The sequence below is a fragment of the Sapajus apella genome, unplaced genomic scaffold, assembly GCF_009761245.1.
Source record: "Sapajus apella isolate SASKATOON/1434 unplaced genomic scaffold, GSC_monkey_1.0 scaffold40, whole genome shotgun sequence".
Taxonomy (NCBI): Eukaryota; Metazoa; Chordata; class Mammalia; order Primates; family Cebidae; genus Sapajus; species Sapajus apella.
Window position 1 is genome coordinate 19,821,845 of NW_022436980.1, and position 25,853 is coordinate 19,847,697.

Here is a 25,853-nt window from a genome sequence, read left to right on the forward strand (position 1 = left end):
CTGTGATAATTAATTTTACTTGTCAACTTGGCTAGGCCCTAGTATTCAGATATTTCGTCAAAAATTATTCAGATTTTTTTGTGACGGTATTTTTATTTAATATTTTTTAATGCTTGTTAACATTGTCTCTTACTTTTCTTTAATTTACAAGTAACCTGGCAGCAGAAGTTCTGATAAACTGGATTAAAATCCTAATGCTGAGCTGAAGCTTCAACTTCTTTATAAAATTCCCTACTTTTTCCCTAATGATTTTATATTATCTCATTTCTTCAAGATTTTCAATGTGTGGATGTTATTCATTTGCCTGAGTGTTTTGGAAGAGACTATCAAATACCTTGGCATCTATCCATTCCTTCTTATTTTTTCAAAATAAAAAAAACACACAGAACTTCATTAATTTTAGGGGCCTAATGGTCTGAGAGCAAGTCACAATATTTCCAAATCTTCCTTGAAGCAAAGTGTGGTTATATGACTAAGTTTCGGCTATTGGAAAATGGGCAGAAATGATGATTGCAACTCCCAGATTTTCAGATCGCATTAGAAATTAGAGATCACGTTGGAAATTCCAACCACTCTCTTTTCCTCTTGTACAGTCTTGAATGCCGACATGAACATCTCAAAAACTGGTAGAACAATCAAACAAAGGGAGCCTCGTTCTTGAATGTCCTCCTCAATCAGAGATGAAGATGAAGATATTTTTAGATGAAAATTAACATTTAACATTTAAGTCAGGATACCTTTTTAATTTTGATTTGATTTTATTTTTTTTTAGAAAGAGTCTTGCTTTGTCGCCCAGGCTGAAGTGCAGTGGAGCGATCTCAGCTCACTGATACCTCCACCTTCTAGCTCATGTGATTCTCACACCTCAGCCATCAGAGTAGCTGGGACTAAATTTTTGTATTTCTTAGTAGAGATGGACTGGCTTTGAATTCCTGGCCTCATGTGATCCACCCACCTCGGCCTCCCAAAGTGCTGGGATTACAGGCATGAACCACTACGCCTGGCCTTAAGCCAGTCAGCTTTGAGTCAAGTGAATTTCTTTCCATAATGCGGGTGGGCCTCATTTGTAGTGGGCCATTTTTGTGTTGCTATAAAGGAACATCTGAGGCTGGGTAACTGATAAAGAAAAGAAGTTTAATTGGCTTGTGGTTCTGCAGCTGTTCAAGAAATATGGTGCCAACATCTGCTCGGTTTCCAGAGAGGGCCTCAGGCAGCTCACAATCATGACTGAAGGCCAGCATGTCACATGGAAGCAGCAAGAGCAAGAGAGACAGCAGGAGAGGTGGTACCCTCTGGAACAACCAGATCTCACATACGCTCGGAGAACTCACTGTCACCGAGGGGAAGGTGCTAAGTCATTCACCAGGGGTCTGCCCCATGATCCAATACCTCCCTTTAGGCCCACCTCCAACACTGGGGATCACATTTCAACATGATACCTGAAGGGAGCACACATCTAAACCATATTGTTATACAGTGAGTTGAAGGCCTTTTTTTTTTCCCAGGCGGGTTCTCACTCCATCACCCAGGCTGGAGTACAGTGGCACAATCATAGCTCATTGCAGCCTCAATCTCCCAGGCTCAAGCAATCCTCTTGCCTTAGCTTCCCGAGTAGCTGGCTAACTTTTTTGTAGACACAGGCTGTCTATATTGTCTACAAGCACTGGCTAATTTTTTTGTAGACACAGGCTGTCTACAGTGCCCAGGCTGGTCTTGAATTCCTGAGCTCAGACAGTCCTTCTCCTTTGCCCTCCCAAAGTGCTGGGATTACAGGCATGAGCCATCCTGCCTAGCCCAGTTGAAGACCTTAATAAAAAAAGATTAACCTTTTCCAAAGAAGAAGGAATTCCTTTGGGCTTGGACTATCACATTAACTCTTCCCAGCCTGCTGTCTCAAAGACATGCCTTATTCTGAATTCTAAAACATGAAGCTTTAAACTAATGTTAAAGTAATAAGGTTCTATTAGTTTGCTAAGGCTACTATAAGAAAGTACCACAGGTTTGGGACTCGTCAGCCTCCACAATCACTTGTGCCAATTTCTTAAAATCCTCCTCTTCTTCCCCCACCCCACATGTGTATATTGGTGCTGTTTCTCTGGAGAACTAATACAGGGACCACTCTGCATTAAGCACCATGCATTTTACGGGATATGAAGGCCCATAATCCCCAAAAGCTTAATAATAATGTGTGATATTCAAGGATACTCGGTTAGGAAGCCTATAAAACATTAGAAGACATGATAGACAACAATACAGAAATCACTAGTTAATAAATGATTTACAAATATAAACACTGAAGGTTAGAATGATAAAAATACTTGTTAAGGAAACTTGCCAATCTGGTGAGCCCATAAAACAGTACAAATGGGTAACTACACCAAGTTGTCAGTAAGTTTCTCAACAAAGACAATGCATTTTATGGCAGGTAATAAAACTTGGAGTAGATAATATCTTCATCCCAGGCATTTGCCATATTGCCCTCAAGGTACCATTTTGCATGCCTTATTTTGAAGTCTAAAGACATTAAGCTTAAAACTAATGTTAAAGTAATGGGGTCGTATGAGTTTGCTAAGGCTGCCATCAGAAAGTATCACAAACCGGGCAGATTAAACAACAGAAATTTGTCTCACAGTTCTGGAGGCCAGAAATTCCAGATCAAGCTACTGTCAGGGCTGTGCTCCCTTTGAAGGTGCTGGAGAGGAACCTCTTCCCTGTGTCCCTCTTAGCTTCTGGTGGTTTGCTGCCAATCTTTGGCATTCCTTGACTTGTAGACACATCACTCCAGTCTCTGCCTTTATGTTCATATGGTGTTTTCCACGTGTGTGTGTGTGTGTGCGTGTGTGTGTGTGTGTCTGAAAATTTCTATTTTTTTATGGAGACATAAGTCATATTAAATTGGAGCCTACCCTACTTCAGTATGGCCTCAGCCAACTTCATCTGGAATGATCCTATTTCCACATAAGATCACCTTCTAAAATACTGGGGGTTAGGACTTCAACATATGAATTTTGTGGGGGAGGAACACAATTTCACCCATAATAATGGATCAAAGTACTAATAAATTAAAACCTAAGATTTTTAAAAATAACTCAAACTCTGTTTTTGTGGTCTGACTTCTTTGGATTAAGGATGCGTCTTTTAGGATGTGAACTTGGCGTTTGCTTATGAGTTGTGTTTCTACACTCTGCCACTAGAGGGCAGCAGCATCGCTCTTGTCTTTTCCACGGTTCAGCCTAGTCTGCAATCATCCTTTAGACACCTATCGTGAGGCGTGGGAAGTGGGGAAGGGTGTCTTATTCTTGGGAGACTTGTGTGCCCTGGCCATCACTGTCCTGGTGATCCTCCTTCTCTCGAATCTCTGACCAGAATCAAACACCAGAGATACTTTAAGAGAAGCTGGCATCTCTTCCTCTGAATGGGACACAGGAAAAGGTGCGGGGGTATGGAGATGGGTGGTCCTCAGGATAAGGCAGGTCCATCTGAGAAGGAACTGAGCCATTCGCTATGGAATAGCATAGCCGCTGCAGTGGAAAGAGCCCTCCCTTCTGGTGCCCGGTGACTTACATCTGATGATGGGCTTGGCCACTAACACACGCTCTTGGACAAGTCACTAACTCTCCAGTGTCAGGGTCTTCGGACAACATCTGAGGACATACTAATAATATCTTCCTTAGACTTTCTCTCTTCCTTCTGCACCTAGACTCCCTATGCAATACTACATGTTAAGAAAGATTCCTCAGGTGCTACAAAAGAGATCAAAGAAATATGGTTCTCTTCAGGGAATTAGAATGTAGTGAGAAGCATTTATGGAAAATGATAATTAGAGGACTAAATAGCATATGATCCAATAATTCCCTAGGCTCTGTGCTGCAGGAATTTATAGACAGAAGAGAGCAGTATGAAGTAGTAGGAGGGAAAGTTTGGAATTTGGCCATAAAGAATCTTCAGAATTAAGCTGATAGGCTGAAGGAAGAGAGGGTGGTTAATTCAACATAGATATAGGAATTAAAATGAAATGTTTTGGGAGAACAGAGAACAGGTCAGCCTGATTGATAAAAGCCTTATGTTGTGAACATAAGTTGAGTGTATTGAATCACATGCAATTGACATTATTTGATTTGATTAGATACTCAAGTAGCCTCAGCTTCGAGAATAACGTTAATGAATTTAGACTCGGTATCAAAGGCAAAAGGAAGCTGCGTCGATTTCTGAGCCAGTGAAAGAGGATTGTTCCATCCTAAATTGCTAAGCCCCTTAATTACATGGGTGAGCTTATTCTTGTATGTTTTAGAAGCTGTATGTATTTGGGCTTCAGCAAATCAGGTGCTATTTGGGTTGCACTTTCAGCTTTTTACTTGAAATCTTTAATCCTCCATTTAGAAGATGTGAAAACAGGCAGAACAACCCAAATTCATGAGAGGACTCAGATAAGGAGCACTTTTTCACCTCCATTGGAACATTGCCTTAACCATCGTAATTCTTCCCACAGTTCATACACACACTCAGTAAACATGTCATCCTTACTTTAAGGCACTAAAGGTTAAAGGCATTAAATACTGAGGTACAATCTCAGAGCTGTTGGTTGAACTACCTTAGAGAAAGAACTAGTGGAGATACAGGGCATAATGATGGTTAGCAGAGGCTGGGAAGTGCAGTGAGGTTGCGGGGGAGGATAAACCAGGGATAGTTAATGAGTACAAAATACAAGTACAGGGAAGGAATAAGATCTAGTGTTTGGTAGCACAATAGGGCAACTATACTTAACAATCATTTACGGTATATTTTAAAATATCTAAAACAGTGGAATTGGAATATTCCCAAAACAAAGAAATGATAAAATTTCGAGGTGACGGATATTCCAATTACCCAGATTTGATCATTATATTATGTATGCCTGTATCAAAACATCACATGCATCCCATTAGTATGTACAACTATTATGCACTCATAATAATTAAAAATGTTTAATGTTTTTAAATTCCTAGCATAGGATTAAATTAGTATTATGATAATATTACTTAAACATTTAAACATAATAGCTATGAAATTCTTATAAATGCATATTTCTAGAGGCATAAAAATAAAATAATATACACATTTTATGTCAAATGCAAATAAAAGTTTAAAAACATGAAATTCAAGAATTAATAATTAAAATAAAATAGGGTGACCTAGAATTCATTAGGTTATCTTCCTTAATAGCTATAAAAATTAAGCAGTCCTATGAGATAGGCAACATATTTGGAAAAAATGCAGGATTACATCATGTTTGGAAGGCTTTAGACTTAAAATAAAATCTATTTAAATTTCTTAAAGGCTACAGAATTAAAAAATATCTCATCAAGTGACATGACATCCTGGGTGGGAGTTGCAGATTTTCATGTGTAGGCCGAAAAGACAGGTAATTATAACTCCAACTCAGGAAGGTGAACACCCAGTACATAGAAGGCTGGAAAACAATCTATGCAGAGGGTTTGATATGTGACTGTAATGAGATTCAAATGTGCCATTATGGTCACTGTCACGACTCCTGTCCCATTCAGTACCCCAGGTCTAATATCTCATGAGCTGTCTAGGTATTCCCCAACGTTGCCTGCCATAAACAAATCACTTTCTTAAAGTAAGGCTATTTTAACAGAGAAAGACAACAGGAACCAACGGGAGAAAGTTTCAGCCTTGCCAGATGGATAATTGAGTGCTGAATGAGGTGATTTGTTTATGTGTATTTTGCTTCAGCTGGGATGGAAAACGTTCCTCATGCGGTGGGCAGCACTATGAAAAAGTAAAAAGATTTTGCCTATGGTGTCATAAGAGATATAAAAAACATTTTTTTAAAGAGCTCGATATGGTTTGGCTGTGTCCCCACCCAAATCTCATCTTGAATTCCCACATATTGTGGGAGGGATCCGGTGAGAGATAATTGAATCATCCCCCATACTGTTCTTGTGGGAGTGAATAAGGCTCGCAAGATCTGATGGTTTTATAAGAGGGTTCCACTTTCACTTCTCTATCATTCTTTTTTTTTTTTTTTTTTTGAGACAGAGTCTCATTCTGTCACCAGGCACCAGGCTGGAGTGCAGTGGCCTTGGCTCACTGCAACCTCCACCTTCTGGGTTCAAGCAATTCTCCCACCTCAGCCTCCCGAGTAGCTGGGACTACAGGTGTATGCCACCATCCCCAGCTACTCTTTTTGTATTTTTAGAAGAGATGGGGTTTCACCATGTTGGCCAGGATGGTCTCAATCTCTTGACGTCGTGATCTGCCCGCCTTGGCCTCCTTCTCATTCTTTCTTTGCCTGCTGCCATTCATGTAAGATGTGACTTGTTCCTCCTTGCCTTCCACCATGATGTGAGACCTCCCCACCCATGCGGAACTAAGTCCACTAAACCTCTGTCTTTTGTAAATTGTCCAGTCTCGGGTATGTCTTCATCAGCAGCACGAAAATGGATTGTTGCAGAGCTCTGTGGTTAAAATCAGCTTCATTAAAAGTGGATATACAAGCTATAAATATATTTAAAAGACCTTCATGATTTTTTTCTCTTCTTGGATCTTACTTTTCTTTGTGGCTGACTGAATTTTTTTCTCCATTTTGTCTTTTTGCCACTCTTGATGCCCACATGAGAGAACCTAAGATAAATTCTAACAGCCTAGGACTCTTTGGGAAAAAACAGAGGAGGTGCCACAGACCTCATTCTGGGAAAAACTTCTGTTTTCCTCAGGGAAGCTGAGGAATTGAAAAAGAATAAATCCCTCTCAAAATCTAAGATTCTGTTCTGTTTTACATTATGTTACCTAATGTTTTCAACTTTTAGGGGGTATTGAAAATTACTTTGCGTTATGGGAGAGCTTTTAAACTTGGTGTGTAATAACCAGGCAGGAAACATACTTGAAGAGACAGCTAATAGCAGTTAGATGAGTTAGATGCTTGACTCTTTGATGTTTGGATTAGAGAAGCATGTTCTTGGCCACCTGGAAGGTATGGAAACATCTCCACCTTCCACTAAGAGATGAGATTCCCATGGGGGATGGGCTGATTACAAAGTGGGCTGATTGGCTTTGGGTTGTTTGAATGAAATGCATGGCAGAAGCATTGCACTATCTTCTCCTGAAGTATTTTCATCTTTTGGGGGGATCCAGGATGCAGCGTAAAAATAGCACCCTTAATTTGGGGAATATGTTTTTGCCTTCCATCTGTGCCTGCTTATTAGGCCTTAAAAATCTATGTGCTTTCCTGGCCTATTCCTCCAAGGAATACACCCTCAAGCCAGTAATCCAACTAAGAAGTTGGCAAATGAAAAAATCTTCCAACTGCTGGAACTTCTGTCTGTCTCTCTGTGTATTTATGTGTTGGATGTGTGATGTTTAGATAAAAGAGCTCTGACTAATTGGCTTAGAAAAATAAGCTCTTAAATAAAATATTTTGTCAGAAAAATAGAAACTTTTTAATTCCTTCTGTTCATGTGACTTTAGCGATCTTTCAGAAATAAAGACAGTTTTAAATATTATTGGTAAAATTAAAATGTCTTCAAAATTTAGATATTTGGTCTAAATTAGGTCAGATATCAGTTTTGCCAAATGCTTTAAGGTCATAAACTGCTTCTTTGACTTTTGAAAATTGTTCAACTTTCCTGCTTTGGAGTCATTAGATATTCTAGGTAAGGCCTGGAGACATGTAGAGCTAGCTGTGCTTCCCTTAAATGTGCTAATAAAGCTAAAGTTGGCAATACTAACACCTTTGTCATACAAGCCTTGGAATCTCAATCAGGCCTTCATGAGTATGCTTGCCCACCAAGTTGTCCTTAAAAACTCTGATCCCTGAGTGCTCAGGGAGACTGATATGAGTAATAATAAAACTTCAGTCTCCCACAAAAAAATAAAATGCTTAAAAGGAAATCTAATTAGTTAAGATTATATTCAAACATTAAAGACTTCTTAAAAATGAGTGTTAACATTTGCTAGATTTAGAATAACAATATTCACAAATTGAACTTAAAAGTATAAAACAAGATCAAGCTTTTAAATTTTTATTGCCAGAAATCCACTCTCTCCACTGCAAATCTCTTGAAACACCCTTCCAAGCTTAAAGCAAAAATCTCCCTTCATTGCGGTTTATTAAGGAAAATTCTCTTACATTATACTTATCCTCTATTCTCTCAATTTTCTCCACCTGTAATGCATATGAAACAAAATATAGAATCTCTGGATATATGCTTCATGTGTATTAACTTTTCTTTCATACTTTCAATCTATCATTTTCTTGTATTTGGGGAGAATTTCCCACCTCTCAGCTTTTATTTTTCTTGTTCCCATAGCATCCGTTGATTCTTGCTCCACCTTATCAATCCACATCCAAGATACAATCAATACAAACTTGATTAGTGAGCTTCTCTGGAAACAAAATGATGAGGAGTATGCCATGACCCAGTCTCCCATTTCAACAAGAAGCTGGAAGTTAGCGCAATCAGAGGTTGCGGCTTCCCAGGCAAAGGAGATTGGAGAATTACAGGAATCACTAAGGAGTTGGCATCATGTCAACAGCCAAAGTTGATATTGCTTAATAATCAGTCCCCACCCTTCACTTTCCTATGTATACAGCCACGGAGGCTTTGCATCCCTAGGATTTTGTGTGCTTTATAAAATGTCCATCAGTCTTCCCTACATTAACACTTGCACTAGAAATCAAACACTGATTTATGTAAAGATTTTCTCCACTTTGGTAATGACAAATGAAGCATGGGATACTTGAAGAGAGTTTGACAAAAGCTCAGGAATTGAGATCCCAGGTTTTTGGAAGAATGGAGACAAAATATGAATATAGGCCGGGTGCGGTGGCTCACGCCTGTAATCCCAGCACTTTGGGAGGCCGAGGTGGGTGGATCACGAGGTCAAGAGATCGAGACCATCCTGGTCAACATGGTGAAAGCCCGTCTCTACTAAAAATACAAAAAATCAGCTGGGCATGGTGGCGTGTGCCTGTAATCCCAGCTACTCAGGAGGCTGAGGCAGGAGAATTGCCTGAACCCAGGAGGCGGAGGTTGCGGTGAGCCGAGATCGTGCCATTGCACTCCAACCTGGGCAACAAGAGCGAAACTCCGTCTCAAAAAAGAAAAAAAAAAAAAAAATGAATATAAAATAAGGGAGTAAACCTCTATCCTTATCCCTTCTTTGATAAGGGTTTTCCTTTCAGAGCTAAAGGCTCTGGAAATATATAAACACTATAACGTCTGATAATGATGGAGAGGGCCAGGCAGAAGGTCAGGGGCTATTTTCCCAGGGTGGTCAGAGGAGCACCTCTGGGGAAGAGCCACCCTCTGGAAAGTGGTGCTTTCCCCCACCTGTCTTAGTCTGTTGCATTGCTATAAACGAATGCATGAGGCTGGGTAATTCATAAGAAATGAGGTTTATCTGGCTCACTGTTCAGCAGGCTGTACAAGAAGCATGGTATCAGCATCAGCCTCTGGTGAGGGCCTCAAGCTGTTTGGACTCACAGTAGAAGGGGAAGGCGGGCTGGCATGTGCAGAGATCACATGGTGAGAAAGGACGTAGGAGAGGGAGGGGGTGCCCGGCCCTTTTCAATACCAGCTCTCAGGAAAACTGGGAAACTGACAGAGTGCAAACTAATTACCTTGAGGATGGAAACATGCCATTCATGAGGGATCCGCCCCCATGGCCCAAACCCCTCCCACCAGGCCCCATCTCCAACACTGATAACCAAATTTCAACATGAGGCTTGATGGGGACAAACAAATCGTGTGCAAACCACAGCAGCACCCCACCATTCTTTATACTCCCTCCCAGCTATATTTTTCTTCGTATCACTTATTATTGCCTCAAATTTAGAACTTATTTGTTGACTGTCTGTCCCACGGGAATGTAAGCTTGATGAAGACTGAGTCTTTGGCTTAAGTACTGCTGCAGAGTACCACCGTATTCCTAGTGTATTGCACGCTGCTTGGCACATGGTAACTGCTTAATAAACACTCATTGGTTGAATGATTGATTCCATTGGTACCCAGAGGTTAAGTGTAGCCTGAACTAATTTTTCTCATCCCATGATCTAGAGTTGAAAAATGTTTATATTTTTGTAATAATATATTTTTCTTGGTTTCAGAACATTTACTGAAACACTTTTTTATAAATCAAAACCTTCACAAATTGTACTTATTGATCTAAGGCTTCCCAGAACAAGTAAAGAAAATGACTGTCTAATTTTGGCTGAAGTTCACAGTTTGCTAATTTTTCATGTCATTCCATAAAACTGTTAGTCATAAAACACAGATCCAATAACAGAACCATAAGATCATATAATAGTGTTCCAATGTATTGCTCATTTTAGGAACTAGAAGCAAATGGTCCCAGAGTATGGACTTAGACCTGAACCAAATGTTCTTCGAGAACTCGCTGAGTTGATTTTACTTGTAGTCTCTGTGTGCAGACGAGAAGGAATGGAGATTTCTGCTCACTCACAAAGACTATAGACCATTTGCACTTAGTTTTCAAAATTCCAGGCTTAATCTGCTTCATGCTAATTATTCCCAGAGTTTCTGCTCAGGCCTAGGTACCGGTGACGCCAGCTTCATGTAACTGCTGCTGATCTCTCGCTCACTCACTCCTTTGAAACCCAAATTTGCCAAGATTATAGAATCTTGCGGGTCTAGCAAACAGCTCTGAGACATAGGACATATATGGGATAGAACGCCGTGATCCCCGAGGACTGTGGCATGTGGGCATTTTCATATGCCCGAAATGCCCTAAGGTTCATGGCATTATTCAAGATAAACCTTCAGCCAGTCACATCTGCTCTTTTCAAACTTATGTAACAAAATGAATGTGTCCAGTTCTGGGGCCTGAAGAATCTGCTCACCTGACTCTTCAGGGTCACTATGACATGTATGAAACTGGGCAGGCAGCCTTCTGGATTTGCCAGTGCTTGTGGAATGCCAGGGAGCCTTCAGGACTTAGTTGACCAGATTTCAGCTCCAGCTGTGTGCAAGGCTGCCTCCTTTCCTCTAGATTTGGGTTATCCCTCAAGGATTCATGCAATCCTCCTTCCTTTTCTGTCATAGTAAATACTGGTCTTTGTGACTTACATTGCACTAAATTATTAGGTTGGTGTGTGACACGGTAAAAGCCCCACAAACTGCTTACCTCGACCATACTTCGGCTTTCTGTTGAAACTGCTCTCTGTAACCCTGATGTGACAGGCAAGCAGTCCAAACCAACACCATCTTGGCCCCTGCAACTTGTAATAAGTAACTAAGGTCTGTCATTTCCACCCTACCCAGACAATGTGTAAACTAACGCTTATCTTGACTTCGGTGAACCACTTAAGTAACAATCAGAATGTCCAAAACCCCTCACCCTCATCTCCGCCCAGGAGGTGATGTACGGAATGTCCAAAGTCCCTTGGCCCTCGGAATGTCCGAAGCCCCTCACCCTTATCTCCACCCAGGGGGTGGTTTACAGAATGTCCAAAATCCACTTCGGAATGTCCGAAGCCCCTTGCCCTCACCCCTGCCCAGGAGGTGGTTTTTGGGCATAAAATGCCTTGACACCCTCCTTTTGGGGCCACGGGGTAGAGAGACATGAGTCCTCCGTGGCCGCTGGCAATAAAGACCCTGCAATTTGGCCTAGTCTTTGTCATGGTGGTGATTTCGTGCTCACTCCGTTACAACAGGTTACAACAGGTGCAAAAGTAATTGCAGTTTTTGACACTGCTTTTCAATAACAATAACCACAGTTACTTCTGCACCGACCTAATAGCTTTCCACGTTTCCATTTCCGGATTCATAAAATGTGACAGCCAGAAAGGCCCCATGATTCGTTCAATTCAATTCCTTACTTTAGAGATAAGGACACGGTGATTGCCAGAGACCTAAAGGCTGGCGAATGGTAGAGCCAGAATCAGAAACAAGGTTTCTTGACTCTCACTGGAGGGCTATTAGGTCACAGACTAGGTGAGGGTTCTGACTTTTTACCCAGGAATTCCATAAAATGCTTTTCCTCATTTTAACCCTTCACGTATTTTAACACTGGGGATGGTGTGATGGCCATGTTATGGCATGTGATGACTTTTTAACTCTTAGAGACAACACCCAACCCTCCTTTCCCAATCTCTCATGGCTTTGCAACCATGTGTCCCAGGGATCATCTCTTTTTTTTTGAGACAGAGTCTCACTGTGTCACCAGGCGCCAGGCTGGAGTGCAGCGACACGACCTCGGCTCACTGCAATCTCCACCTCCCGGGTTCAACCAATTCTCCTGCCTCAGCCTCCCGAGTAACTGGGACTACAGGTGCTCGCCACCACGCCCAGCTAAATTTTTTGTATTTTTAGAAGAGACAGGGTTTCACCATGTTGGCCAGGATGGTCTCGATCTCTTGCCCTCGTGATCCGCCCACCTCGGCCTCCCAAAGTGCTGGGATTACAGGCGTGAGCCACTGCGCACAGCCGGATCATCTCTTTTATCTTCTCTGAAAGATCACACACCCTAGAAGGACTTCTGGCCTACTATTCCCAGTGGGGAACTCAGGTGCTAAAAGAAGAATTTCTGTGTCCTGTAGCTCCTTGTGCATGATATAAGGGAGGAGTGTAGCTAGATGACAAAAACAAAGATTTCAAGTGTCTTCACCAAAAGGCATACATTCATTTATTTCTCATTGCAACAACAAGATAAACAAGTGTAATTCCATGGTCAAGGAGTTACAAATAGTAGCAAGCCCAGTAACCTTGAGCATCTCTATAAGGCAAATAAAACAAATTTCTTTTTCATAGTGTGGGCATCAAACTTTAGCTAATCTGGAAAAAATCAGCCCCTGAATACCACGACGCGCATGATGTGCAAAATGAAATTATCACCCAAAATATTTTCAAAGCTAAAAATAAAATATTTAAATTCAAATACTTTAACAAAATTGGAAATGCAAACAGTACACTGAGAGTCATCCTTAGCCAGCTATTCTCCAGCAAAAGATCAAGAAACAAAACCAAGAACAAAAACAATGCAAAAAAAAAAAAAAAAAAAAGATTTATATAGAAAAACTGGAAGCCCATCGAAGTCACATTTCTTCTTCTGATTCTTGTTCTCGTTCAACACTTTTCAGAAGTCCAATTTCTGAGGTGCAGAGCCTCTTGAGTCTAGATTTAACCAACCTGAGAAGAAAGAAAAGCATCTCAAGTTAGACAGTGTTTAAAATAGAAACCCAGAGCAATATGCATCTATCATAAGACAAAGTCTAGATTATTTGGGCAACTGGGGAAGGCAACCCAAAAAGGAAAATCACTTTTAATTGGCTTTGGAGCTGCCTGAGAATTCTTGTGGATTAAAGTAGGGTATAAGTAAACAGATACAATGTGGCTTTCTGATGTATTGCATCATTGTTTAATTAGGCATCAGAAGATAACTTTGATCATTTTTTTTTGAGACAGAGTCTTGCTCTGACACCCAGGCTGGAATGCAGTGGCACTATCTCGTCTCACTGCAACCTCTGCCTCCTGGGTTCATTCAAGTCTCCAGCCTCAGCATCCTGAGTAGCTGGAATTAGTGGCATGTACCATCATATCCAGCTATTTTTAAAATTTTTAGTAGACACCGGGTTTCACCATGTTAGTCAGGCTGGTCTCGAACTCCTGAACTCAAGTGATCTGCCCGCCTCAGCCTCCCAAAGTGCTCAAATTATAGGCATGAGCCACCGTGCCTGGCCAACTTTGATCATTTCTAAAACAAGAGAATCTCGGCTGTGACAAGCCGAGGTGAAACCAAGCTCGGGTGAGTTTCTCCAGTAAAGCTACATGTAACTGTGTATTACAAACAGGTGCTATGTCATACAAAGGAAGGGCATGAAGCCCTCTCCTTCTTTAGGGTTGGCAGCCCAAGTCAAGGCTCATGTTAAGTCTGGACTAGGTTCAGCCCCTACTATCCACTACTAGCCCCTTCCAAGGGGAGCTTTTGTGCAGGGAACAAGCTGTTCAACTGCCTGTGACGTCTCTGCCATGACGAATTAAGAAGTTCAAAGAAGTACCCTCCATCCTTGTGACTGTCTTCATAGTTTAAGAGTATCTGGGCTGGGTGTGGTGGCTCACACCTATAATCCCAGTACTTTGGGGGGTGAGGCAGGCAGATGCCCAAGGTCAGGAGTTTGAGACCAGCCTGGCCAACATGGTAAAACTCCGTCTCTACTAAAAATACAAAATTAGCTGAACATAGTGGCACATGCCTTTAATTCCAGCTACTTGGGAGGCTGAGGCAGGAGAATCTCTCGGGCCTGGGAAGTGGATGTTGCACGGAGCTGAGATCGCACCACTGCACTCCAGTCTGGGTGACACAGCAAGATTCCGTCTCAAAGAAAAAGGAAAAAATAAAAGAGAATCCTTAGGTTTGGGGGAAGCAGGGGTTATAATTTTTGACACTGGAAGATGTGACACCGCTTAGCAACTAAAGCTCAGCAGGCTCTCCACTTCTCTGAATGTGAGAAAGAATATGTCATAAGAACTAGGCAAAGCTCCTCCTGTTCATCATTATGATAAAGGCATTGTGCTGTGACCATATCAATAAAATGTAGTTAACTCCCAGAAATACATAGGAATATGCAAACAAATTTGATAAGCCAACACATCATATCATTCTTCACATAAGAAAAACTTCACCAGTCAACCTGCATCTTTACCCTTATTTTCTGCCATATGTTTTCTGATGAAGGCCTGGCCTACCTGTATCAATATGTAATGGCTTTACCTGTGCTTGGACAGGGGTTTTTGGAATACTTCTGTGGAATTAACTGAAGCTCTTGCTTAAGTTTATATCAAAATATATCAGAAAATTTAACCTCTGGTCTTATCTTTTCGAGAGCAAACCTGAAAAGCATACAAAACATGATTTCCAAACAAATGAAGCCCTATATTTAAATAGCTCTGCAACATAGATCTATTGAAACAACAAACAAGGGTTTATTGAGAATCGACTATATGTTTGGCAGTGTGCCAAGAGGCGTGGGCACTGCAGATAAGGTCTTACAATCAAGGAGACACTATATAGAACATAAGCTTCATAAGAGCAAAGACATCATCTTCGTTACTGCCCTAACCCCAGCCAGAGCCTAAAACAAGGTCTGGTACATAACAGTGGCTCAATACACACGTGATAAATCAGTGACCTTCACAGCAATCTTCTAGGCACTCACATCACTCACCCATTCATAGGGGCTAATTCTTCAGTCATTTCCAACCCAGCATTAACTCATCTCAAAAACGATAGCAACTGAGTGGTATCTGTAACATCTATGGACTCAAGAGCAAGGAAAACTGCTTGAAATAATTTGCCTTGATTATTAATTGACTACTGGTGTTGCTCCCAATGTCCTCAACACTTCAAGCCACTGTTCTCTTGAAAAGTAAATACTCTTAAGTTAAAGTCTGGACAGTGTTTATGTCATTTTTTTAAAACCACGTATTATTTCAACATTGCATAACTTCAGTACATGCTAAATGAAATCTATTAATTAACTGATTAATTTGTTTCATTTCCTGATGATGCTTGTGGAAATTAAAACAAAGACATAGCTGTTTATTATAAATTAATTGCTAACATAGACCCCTACTAACACCCCTGTTTCCCATTCCTTCTCTCTGGGTTGTATCTGTGGCTACTACAAGCCCAACCTAAGACATGTCAGACACCTTAACCAGCCTCTATCTGCCACCTGTACCTATAGGTGTAGGTATATTTATCTGCACATGCAGAAATGGCTACCTGGGCCAGATTGAGAGATGGGGTGATAAAGAGCAAGTAAAAATAACTGCTAGTCACTAGAAGGGCATGAATCCAGGAATCTGGGGTCATGGTATGTCTACGCTTTTGCTCCCACATGTGCTCTTCACTTAATATGAGAAAGAGCAGAGCTGAGACAACAGATGTACTTCCAAGAAACAATCATAAGCATGGAATTTGGGCATTTCTATTTTGTTCTTCAAAATGGTTCACATGAATCATTGCTTGGAAAACTAACCTGTAAATGCGCAATATTTTCCTACCCATAGAGAGGGGTTTTTGAAATAGTTCTGTGGAAGAGTGCTATTTAAATGTGAGATACAGTAAAATATGTAATAAAATTTCCAGACAATTGTCATCTTTGAACTGTCACAAGCAAGACTGCAGGCAGTTTTACCCTCACATTGTAAACAAAGCCACCAAGAAGTTTGAACTGGGCGAAACCCACAGTAGCTCAGCAAAGACGCTGTGGCAAGACTGCCTCTCTAGATTACTCCTCTCTGGGCAAGGCATCTCTGAAACAAAGGAGTCAGCCCCAGTCAGGGACTTCTAGATAAAACCCCCATCTCGCTAGGGACAGAGAACCTAGGGAAGGGGCAGCTGTGGGCACAACTTCAACAGACTTAAATGTCCCTGCCTGATAGCTCTGAAGAGAGTAGCAGATCTCCCAGAACAGCATTCAAGCTCTGACAAGGGACAGACTGCCTCCTCAAGTTCGTACCTGACCCCTGTGTATCCTGACTGGAAGACACCTTCCAGGAGGGCCAACAGACACCTCACACAGGAGAGCTCTGGCTGGCATCTGGTGGGTGTCCCTCTGACATGAAGCTTCCAGAGGACGGAACACGCAACAATCTTTGCTGTTCTGCAGCCCTGCTGGTGACACCCAGGCAAACAGGGTCTGAAGTGGACCTCCAGCAAACTCCAGCAGACTTGCAGCAGAGAGGCCTGACTGTTAGAAGGAAAACTAACAAACAGAAAGGAATAGTATCAACATCAACAAAAAGGAAGTTCACTCAGAGACCCCATCCAAAGGTCACCAACATCAAAGATCAAAGGTAGATAAATTCATGAAGATGGGGAGAAATCAGCACAAAAAGGCTGAAAATTCCAAAACCCTGAATGCCTTTTCTCCTCCAAAAAATCACAACTCCTCTCCAGCAAGGGAACAAAACTGGATGGAGCATGAGTTTGAAGAACTGACAGAAGTAGGCTTCAGGAGATGGGTAATAACAAATTCCTCCAAGCTAAAGGAACATGTTCTAACCCAATGCAAGGAAGCTAAGAACCTTGAAAAAAGGTTAGATGAATTGCTAACTTAGAATAACCAGTTTAGAGAAGAATATAAATGACCTGATGGAGCTGAAAAATGCAACACAAGAACTTCGTGATGCATACACAAGTATCGATAGCTGAATCAATCAAGCAGAAGAAAGGATATCAGAGACTGAAGATCAACTCAATGAAACAAGTGTGAAGACAAGATTAGAGAAGAAAGAGTGAAAATAAACAAACAAAACCTCCATGAAATATGGGACTACGTGAAAAGACCAAATCTATGTTTGATTGGCGTACCTGAAAGTAACAGGGAAAATGAAACCAAACTGGAAAATACTCTTCAGGATATTATCCAGGAGAACTTCTCCAATCTAGCAAGGCAGCCCAACATTCAAATTTAGGAAATACGGAAAACACCACAAAGATACTCCTCGAGAAGTGCAACCCTAAGACACATAAACATCAGATTCACCAAGGTGGAAATGAAGGAAAAAATGCTAAGGGCAGCCAGAGAGAAAGGTCAAGTTACCCACAAAGGGAAGCCTGTCAGACACACAGTGGATCTCTTGGCAACCCAGAAGAGAGTGGGGGCCAATAATCAACATTCTTATAGAAAAGAATTTTCAACCAGCCAAGAATTTCATATCCAGCCAAACTAAGCTTCATAAACAAAGGAGAAATAAAATCCTTTACAAACAAGCAAATGCTGAGAGATTTTGTCACCACCAGGCCTCCCTTACAAGAGCTCCTGAAGGAAGCACTAAACATGGAACAACCAGTACCACCCACTGCAAAAACATACCAAATTGTAAACACCATTGACACTATGAAGAGACTGCATCAACTAACAGGCAAAAAACCAGATAGAATCATAATGACAGGATCAAATTCACACATAACAATATTAACCTTAAATGTAAATGCGCTAAATGCCCCAATTAAAAGACACAAACCAGCAAATTGGATAGAGTCAAGACCCACCAGTGTGCTGTATTCAGGAGACCCATCCACGTGCAAAGACACACATAGGCTTAAAATAAAGGGATGGAGGGCTATTTACCAAGCAAATGGAAAGAAAAAAAAAAAAACAGGGGTTGCAATCCTAGTCTCTAGAAAACAAATTTTAAACCAACAAAGATGAAAAGAGACAAAGAAAGGCATACATAATGGTAAAGGAATCAATGCAACAAGAAGATCTAACTATCTCATATACATATGGATTCAATACAGGAGCACCCAGATTCATAAAACAAGTTGTTAGAGACCTACAAAGAGACTTAGACTCCCATACAATAATAGTGGGAGGCTTTACCACCCCACTGTCAATATCGGACAGATCAATGAGACAGAAAATTAACAAGGATATCCAGAACTTGAACTCAGCTCTGGACCAAGCACACCTAATAGACATTTACAGAACTGTCCACCCCAAATCAACAGAATATACATTCTTCTCAGCACCACATCACACTTATTCTAAAATTAACTACATCATTGGAAGTAAAACACTCCTCAGCAAATTCAAAAGAACGGAAACCATAACAAACAGTCTATCAGACCACAGTACAATCAATTTAGAACTCAGGTTTAAGAAAATCACTCAAAACTGCACAACTATATGGAAACTAAACAACCTGCTCCTGAATCACTACTGGGTAAATAATGAAATTAAGGCAGAAATCAAGATGTTCTTTGAAACCAATGAGAACAAAGACACAATGTACCAGAATCTTGGGAACACATTTAAAGCAGTGTGTAGAGGGAAATTTATAGCACTAAATGCCCACAAAAGAAATCAAGAAAGATCTAAAATCAACACCCTAATATCACAATTAAAAGAACTAGAGAAGCAAGAGCAAATAAATTCAAAAGCTAACAGACGATAAGAAATAACTAAGATCAGAGCAGAACTGAAGGAGATAGAGACATAAAAAACCCTTCAAAAAATTCAACAAAGCCAGGAGGTAGTTTTTTTGAAAAGGTCAACAAAATAGATAGACTGCTATTCAGACTAATGAAGAAGAAAAGAGAGAAGAATCAAATGATAAAGGGGATATCACCACCAATCCCACAGAAATACAAACTACCATCAGAGAATATTATAAAAACTTCTATGCAAACAAACTAGAAAATCTAGAAGAAATGGATAAATTCCTGGATATATATATATATATACACCCTCAAGACTAAACCAGGAAGAAATTGAATCCCTCAATAGATCAATAACAAGTTCTGAAATTGAGGCAGTAATAAATAGCCTACCAACCAAAAAAAGTCCAGGACCAGACGGATTCACAGCCGAACTCTACCAGAGGTACAAAGAGGAGCTGATATCATTCCTTCTGAAACTATTCCAAATGATAGAAAAGGAGGGACTCCTGCCTAACTCATTTTATGAGGCCAGAATCATCCTGATACCAAAACCTGACAGAGACACAACAAAAAAAGAAAATTTCTGGCCAATATCCCTGATGAATGTCAATGTGAATATCCTCAATAAAATACTGGGAAAGCAAATCCAACAGTGCGTCAAAAAGCTTACCCACCATGATCAAGTCAACTTCATCCTTGGGATGTGGTTCAATATACGTAAATCAATAAACGTAATCCATTCACATAAACAGAACCAATGAAAAAAACCACATGATTATCTCAATAGATGCAGAAAAGGTCTTTGATAAAATTCAACAGCCCTTCATGCTAAAAAATCTCAATAAACTAGGTATTGACAAGATGCATCTCAAAATAATAAGAGCTACTTATGACAAACCCACAGCCAATATCATACTGAATGGCCAAAAACTGGAAGCATAACCTTTGAAAACCGGAACAAGACAAGGATGCCCTCTCTCACCACTCCTATTCAGCATAGTATTGGAAGTTCTAGCCAGGGCAATCAGGCAAAAGAAAGAAATAAATGGTATTCAACTGGGAAAAGAGGAAGTCGAATTGTCTCTGTTTGCAGATGAATGATTGTATACTTAGAAAACCCTATCTTCTCAGCCCAAAATCTCCTTAAGCTGATGAGCAGCTTCAACAAAGTCTCAGGATACAAAATCATTGTGCAAAAATCACAAGCATTCCTATACACCACTAATAGACCAGCACAGAGCCAAATCATGAGTGAACTCCCATTCACAATTGCTACAAAGGGAATAAAATACCTAGGAATACAACTTACAAGGGATGTGAAGAACCTCTTTAAGGAGAACTACAAACCACTGCTCAAGGAAATGAGAGAACACAAACAAGTGGAAAAACATTCCATGCTCATGATTAGGAAGAATCAATATGGTGAAAATGGCCATACTTCCCAAAGTAATTTATAGATTCAATGCTATCCCCATCAAGATACTATTGACTTTCTTTACAGAATTGGAAAAACTACTTTAAATTTCATACAGAACAAAATAAGAGTCTCCAGAGCCAAGACAATTCTAAGCAAAAAGAACAAAGCCAGAGGCATCACACTACCTGACTTCAAACTATACTACAAGGCTACAGTAATAAAAAGAGCAAGGTACTGGTACCAAAACAGACATATAGACCAATGCAACAGAATAGAAGCCTCAGAAATAATGCCACACATCTACAACCATCTGATCTTTGACAAACCTGACAAAAACAAGCAATGGGGAAAGGATTTCCTATTTAACAAAAGGTGTTGGAAAAACTGGCTAGCCATGGGCAGAAAGCTGACACTGGATCCCTTCCTTACATGTTATACAAAAATTAACTCAAGGTAGATTAAAGGCATAAATGTAAGACCTAAAACCATAAAAACCCTAGAAGAAAACCTAGGCAATACCATTCAGGACATAGGCATGAGCATAGACCTCATGACTAAAATGCCAAAAGCAATGGCAACAAAAGCCAAAATAGACAAATGGGATCTAATTAAACTAAAGAGCTTCTGCACAGTAAAAGAAACTAGCATCAGAGTGAATAGGCAGCCTACAGAATGGGAGAAAATTTTTGCAATCTATCCATCTGACAAAGTCTAATATCCAGAATCTACAAAGAACTTAAACAAATTTACAAGAAAAAAAAAACATCAAAAAGTGGTCAAAGGATATGAACAGACTTCTTAAAAGAAGACATTTATGTAGCCAACAAGCATATGAAAAAAAGCTCATCATCACTGGTCATTAGAGAAATGCAAAAAAAACCACATTGAGATAGCACCTCATGCCAGTTAGAATGGCGATCATTAAAAAGTAAGGAAACAACAGATGCTGGAGAGGATGTGGAGAAATAGGAATGCTTTTACACTGTTGGTGTGAGTGTAAATTAGTTCAACCATCGTGGAAGACAGTGTAGTGATCTCAAGTATCTGGAACTAGAAATACCATTTGACCCAGCAATCCCATTACTGAGTATATATCCAAAGGATTATAAATAATTCTACTATAAAGAAACATGCACACATGTTTACTGCGGCACTGTTCACAAATTGCAAAGACTTGGAACCAACCCAAATGCCCATCAATGATAGACTGGATAAAGAAAATGTGGCACATATACACCATGGAATACTATGCAGCCATAAAAAAGGATGAGTTCCTGACCTTTGCAGGGACATGGATGAAGCTGGAAACCATCATTCTCAGCAAACTAACGCAAGAACAGAAAACCAAACACCACATGTTCTCACTCATAAGTGGGAGTTGAGCATTGATAACACATAGACACAGGGAGGGAAACATTACATACCAGGGTCTGTCAAAGGTAGAGAGCTGGGGGTGGGGGAAGCATTAGGAGAAATACCTAATGCAGATTATGGGTTGATGGGTGCAGCAAACCATCATGGCACATGTATACCTATGTAATAAACCTGCACGTTCTGCACATGTACCCAGAACTTAAGTATAATAATAATTTTTTTTAAAAAACAGCAAAAAGCGTTTATTGAGAATCTACTATATGTTTGCAGTATGCCAAGATGTGTTGGAAATATGGAAAGGGTCTTATACTCAAGGAGACACAATCTAGCCAGGAGATAAGACTAATGCGCATGAGCTCATGGGGAACATCACAAGAGAGATCCCAATTTTTGAAATGCATGATGGAGGCTACATGCTGTAAAAACTCTTAAAGGGAGATGAGCAAAGGCTAGAGTCATCACGGAAGGTTTCATAGACGAGATGTGCATTTAATGTGAAGATGCCAGGTGGGGGGAACTGCATGGGCAAAAAGATTTAGGATAATATGTGTCGGGGGTAGAGGAGAAGGTTGGAAAATAAAAAATGGAGTATCCAGTTTCTATGGTACTATAGGTCAATAAGAGGTCCATTAGGGGTCTGAAGGTTTTTGAAACAGGAAGAGACAGTAATCTTCTTTTGGCTCTGGAGAGGAGCTGACATGAGGAAGAGAGTTTCCTTGGATGCTGGCAGTGATCTTGGAGGCTTTCCAGCCCCTAAGGAGATGAGGCCCAGAAGTCAGCCTAGAACAACAGGGGAAGAAGCCAAGTTTCACTCAATGGCAGAGCAGCATTGACAATGAGCACATGCACATGCTTTGGAGGAACTGAATGGGACTAATAGAAATCAATGAGAAGGTGGAATTTCCTCGTACCCAAAGGACTTAAACCTAGTAGGTTTAAGTAGAAGGCAGCAACTTCTACAGCAGAAGGCAGCAACTATAGATCAAAGTGAGCTGACCTGCAGCTGAACAGAGACAGCTGAGAGCTAGACAAAGGACTCATCTCTTCACTCAGTGCCTCAGCACCAGAGCTGCTTCAGCAATGAGGCACAAAGGAGCACAGGGCAGGAGGGATGACTTGGGGCCGATGTGTAGAGAGAAGAGTGGAAAGTTACTTCCGGCTGGGACCTCGCTGGGCCTAGCAGTAGCCACTGCATTTTAGAAATCGGAGAACCTGTTAAATGTGTAGTGTCCAATCTAAATTAATTTTATTAATTTTAATATCCATATATGTGTGGTAACCACTGTCCATACATATATGGATATTTAATAAAATTAATGTGGCACAAGCCACATTTTAAGTGCTCAATCGCTAGTGACTACCATATTGGACACTGTAGATACAGAACATTTCAATCAGCACTAAGTCTGAAGGATTAGGTGCTGGAGGCTTCATGCCTGGTCACTGAGGTCGGCCACGCCAATTGCGGTTCGGCATTAACCCCCTTAGAGAAATGAACTATGATCACCGCTTTCTATCCCTGCTCATCCTTCAAGCTGCAGCTTCATTCTCAATTGTGGAGAGGCCTCCCCTCAACTCCAAGAGTGCTTTTTTCTTCTACTATTTCTGTTTATTGCACTGTATTTTAATTGTGTCTCCCTAATTTAGTCCTAATTATAAGACTAAAAATTCCTGATGGGTAGGGTCCATATCACATTCATTTTTTTTTAATACCAAAGAGGAAGAATGAAGAGGAGACGGGGGAGAAGCATAACAGCAGAAAGAACAACAAGACAATAATATTTATTGAGCTCTTATTATGTCCTAAGCTTAAATACTCGATCTCATTTAGGTATTATTTCCCCATTTTACAAGCAACAAAAATATTACTTAATGTGGGTAAGTGATTGGCCCAAAGTCATACAGCTGATAAACAGTGGAGTCAAAAATATGTGTTCTTATCATTCTGTTCTACTCCTCGTTACCCACTTGTGAAATATTGTATTATAAAAAAAATTTATATTCTTATAAAAATATGTATTTAACTGGACCTGACTTGTAGAAATATTTGTCAATGTCAACTTAGGCAGGCACCTACACTTAATGGGACACACACAAGTTGGTCAAAAAAGGACTCTAAGCTTAAGAAGTGCTTAATTGAAGTATGCACATTTGGGTAAATGGAGGACTCACTATAGGCAGTACAGGGTGAGGGAGACCATTCAGAAGAGAGAAGAGGAGATAGCATAGTGGAGACATGGAGGCACAGAGGAGTGCGCTGAAGGGTAAACATGAGCAGCAGAGGCAGAGCTGAGGCACTGAACGGGACTAATAGAAATCAACTTTAAACCAGCATTTATCCTTTTTACTAGGAATTTTTGGTTTGCAGATAATATGCTACCCCGTCTTATGAGATGATAAGGAATAAAATCCCCTTTGAATTTTAAATTCAATACCACTGAGTCTTGATAATCACATACCAAGGAATAGAACTTCCATGAACAGAAATCGCTGACTTACCAGGTGACGAAAGCGTAATTCACTCCAACGATGACAAGAGCTACTGCGTAATGCCAGCAAAAGCATATGGTGAGAAACATAATATTTTCATGATCCATCAGATCCCATGCAGGACTTCCATCAGGGGGATACAGGACAAATCCAATCTGCAATTTAGAACAAAAAGCACATGTTGAAATAACCAACCACAATCCCAAAAATGGTGCATTTCAAAATACTTGGTTCCAAGGTACATGATAACTAAGTCAAATCCAATCATTTAAGATGTAACAGATAAAACATCAGGTTTTGCTGCCTGATTTAGTAATATAGAGAGTCTCTAATATGTCATATTTTCATAAAAGTTTTAAAAGGACATTTAATGATCAACTTTCAAAATATAAACAGTCATCTTGCTAGAAAGGAGTGGACTTTAAGAGAATGTCTTGGGTTTCTACATTGTGCAGTTTCACTCTGTTACTTCAAAATTAGAGTATAAAAAGGCTTCAAAATAAATAAATGCCCGCATTTAACATCATATTTAATGGTAAAAGCCTGAAATCTTTCCTCCTAATATCAGGAATGAGACATGGATGGCTGCTTTCACCGCTTCTATTAAATGTTGTACTGGAAATATTAGCTAGATCAATTAAGCTACGATTTAGCTAGAGCATTTAAGCCATTAAGAAAAATAAAAGGCATCCATACTAGAAAGAAAGAGGCAAAGATATCTACATTCACAGATGATATGATCTTATATAGAGAAATTCCTAAAGAATCCACAAAAAAAAGCTAGTAGGGCTAATAAATGAGTTTAACATAGCAGCAGGATACAAAATCAACATACAAAAACAGTTGTATTTTTATACAAAAGCATTGAACTCAAAAATAAAACTAAGAAAACAGTTTCATTTACAATAGTATTAAAAAGAATAAAATACTTCAAGAATAAACTTAATCAAGGAGGTTTAAGACTTGTACACAAAAATCTGCATAACATTGTTGAAAGAAATCAAAGAAGACCTAAATAAATGGAAAGCTATCTCATATTCATGGACCGGAAGCTTAATATTGTTAAGACGGCAATACCATGCAATCTATAGATTCAATGCAATTGCCATCGAAATTCCAATGTTCTTTTTTTTTCTTTTTGCAGAAATGGAAAAAGCTGATCCTGAAATTCATAGGGAATTGAAGGGATCCAGAATAACCAAAACAACCTTAAAAAAGAAAGCTAGAGCTACAATAATCAAAACAACAATGTGGTACTGGCATAATGATAGACATTTAGATCAATGAAATAAAATTAAGAGTCCAGAAATAAACTCATATGTCAATGGTCAGTTGGTTTTTGACAAGGGTGCCAAAGCCATTCAATGGGGAAATAAGAGTCTCTTCAACAAACGGTGCTAAGAAAACTGGGTATTCATATGCAAAAGACTGAATTTGGACCCCCACCTCATGCTATATATAAAATTAACTCAAAATGAATTAAAGACCTAAATATGAGAGCTAAAACCATACAATTCCTAGAAAAAAACAGGTAGAAAACATCATTACTTGCAATTTGTTGATTATTTTTTAAGCTATGACACCAAGAGCACCATCAACCAAAGAAAAAAATAGATAAAATGAACTTCATCAGAATTAACTTTAGTGCTTCAAAGGA

General features: G+C 40.0%; 1 protein-coding gene and 1 long non-coding RNA gene across 9 annotated transcripts in view; both read right to left on the reverse strand.

Annotated features, from left to right (window-relative positions):
• Positions 1-762: 762 nt before the first annotated feature.
• On the reverse strand, positions 763-12,284 carry LOC116565556. The gene is made up of 2 exons (XR_004275497.1): positions 12,254-12,284; positions 763-846 (listed from the first exon to the last, which is right to left on the reverse strand). It is a non-coding gene; the product is annotated as an uncharacterized LOC116565556 (long non-coding RNA).
• A 337-nt stretch (positions 12,285-12,621) lies between these two features.
• Positions 12,622-25,853, reverse strand: part of TMEM45A (transmembrane protein 45A) — an 81,181-nt gene continuing 67,949 nt past the window's right edge. For 6 of the 8 annotated variants that reach the window (XM_032299282.1, XM_032299280.1, XM_032299283.1 and 3 more), the window contains 2 exons: positions 24,206-24,351; positions 22,175-22,486 (listed from right to left, as the gene is read on the reverse strand). In XM_032299282.1, coding sequence (XP_032155173.1) covers positions 22,336-22,486; positions 24,206-24,351 — 297 coding nt within the window. In that variant the 3' untranslated portion in view covers positions 22,175-22,335. Of the gene's footprint in view, positions 13,152-22,174; positions 22,487-24,205; positions 24,352-25,853 lie in introns of those variants that run through there. The other 2 variants (XM_032299281.1, XM_032299285.1) reach the window with 2 other exon arrangements.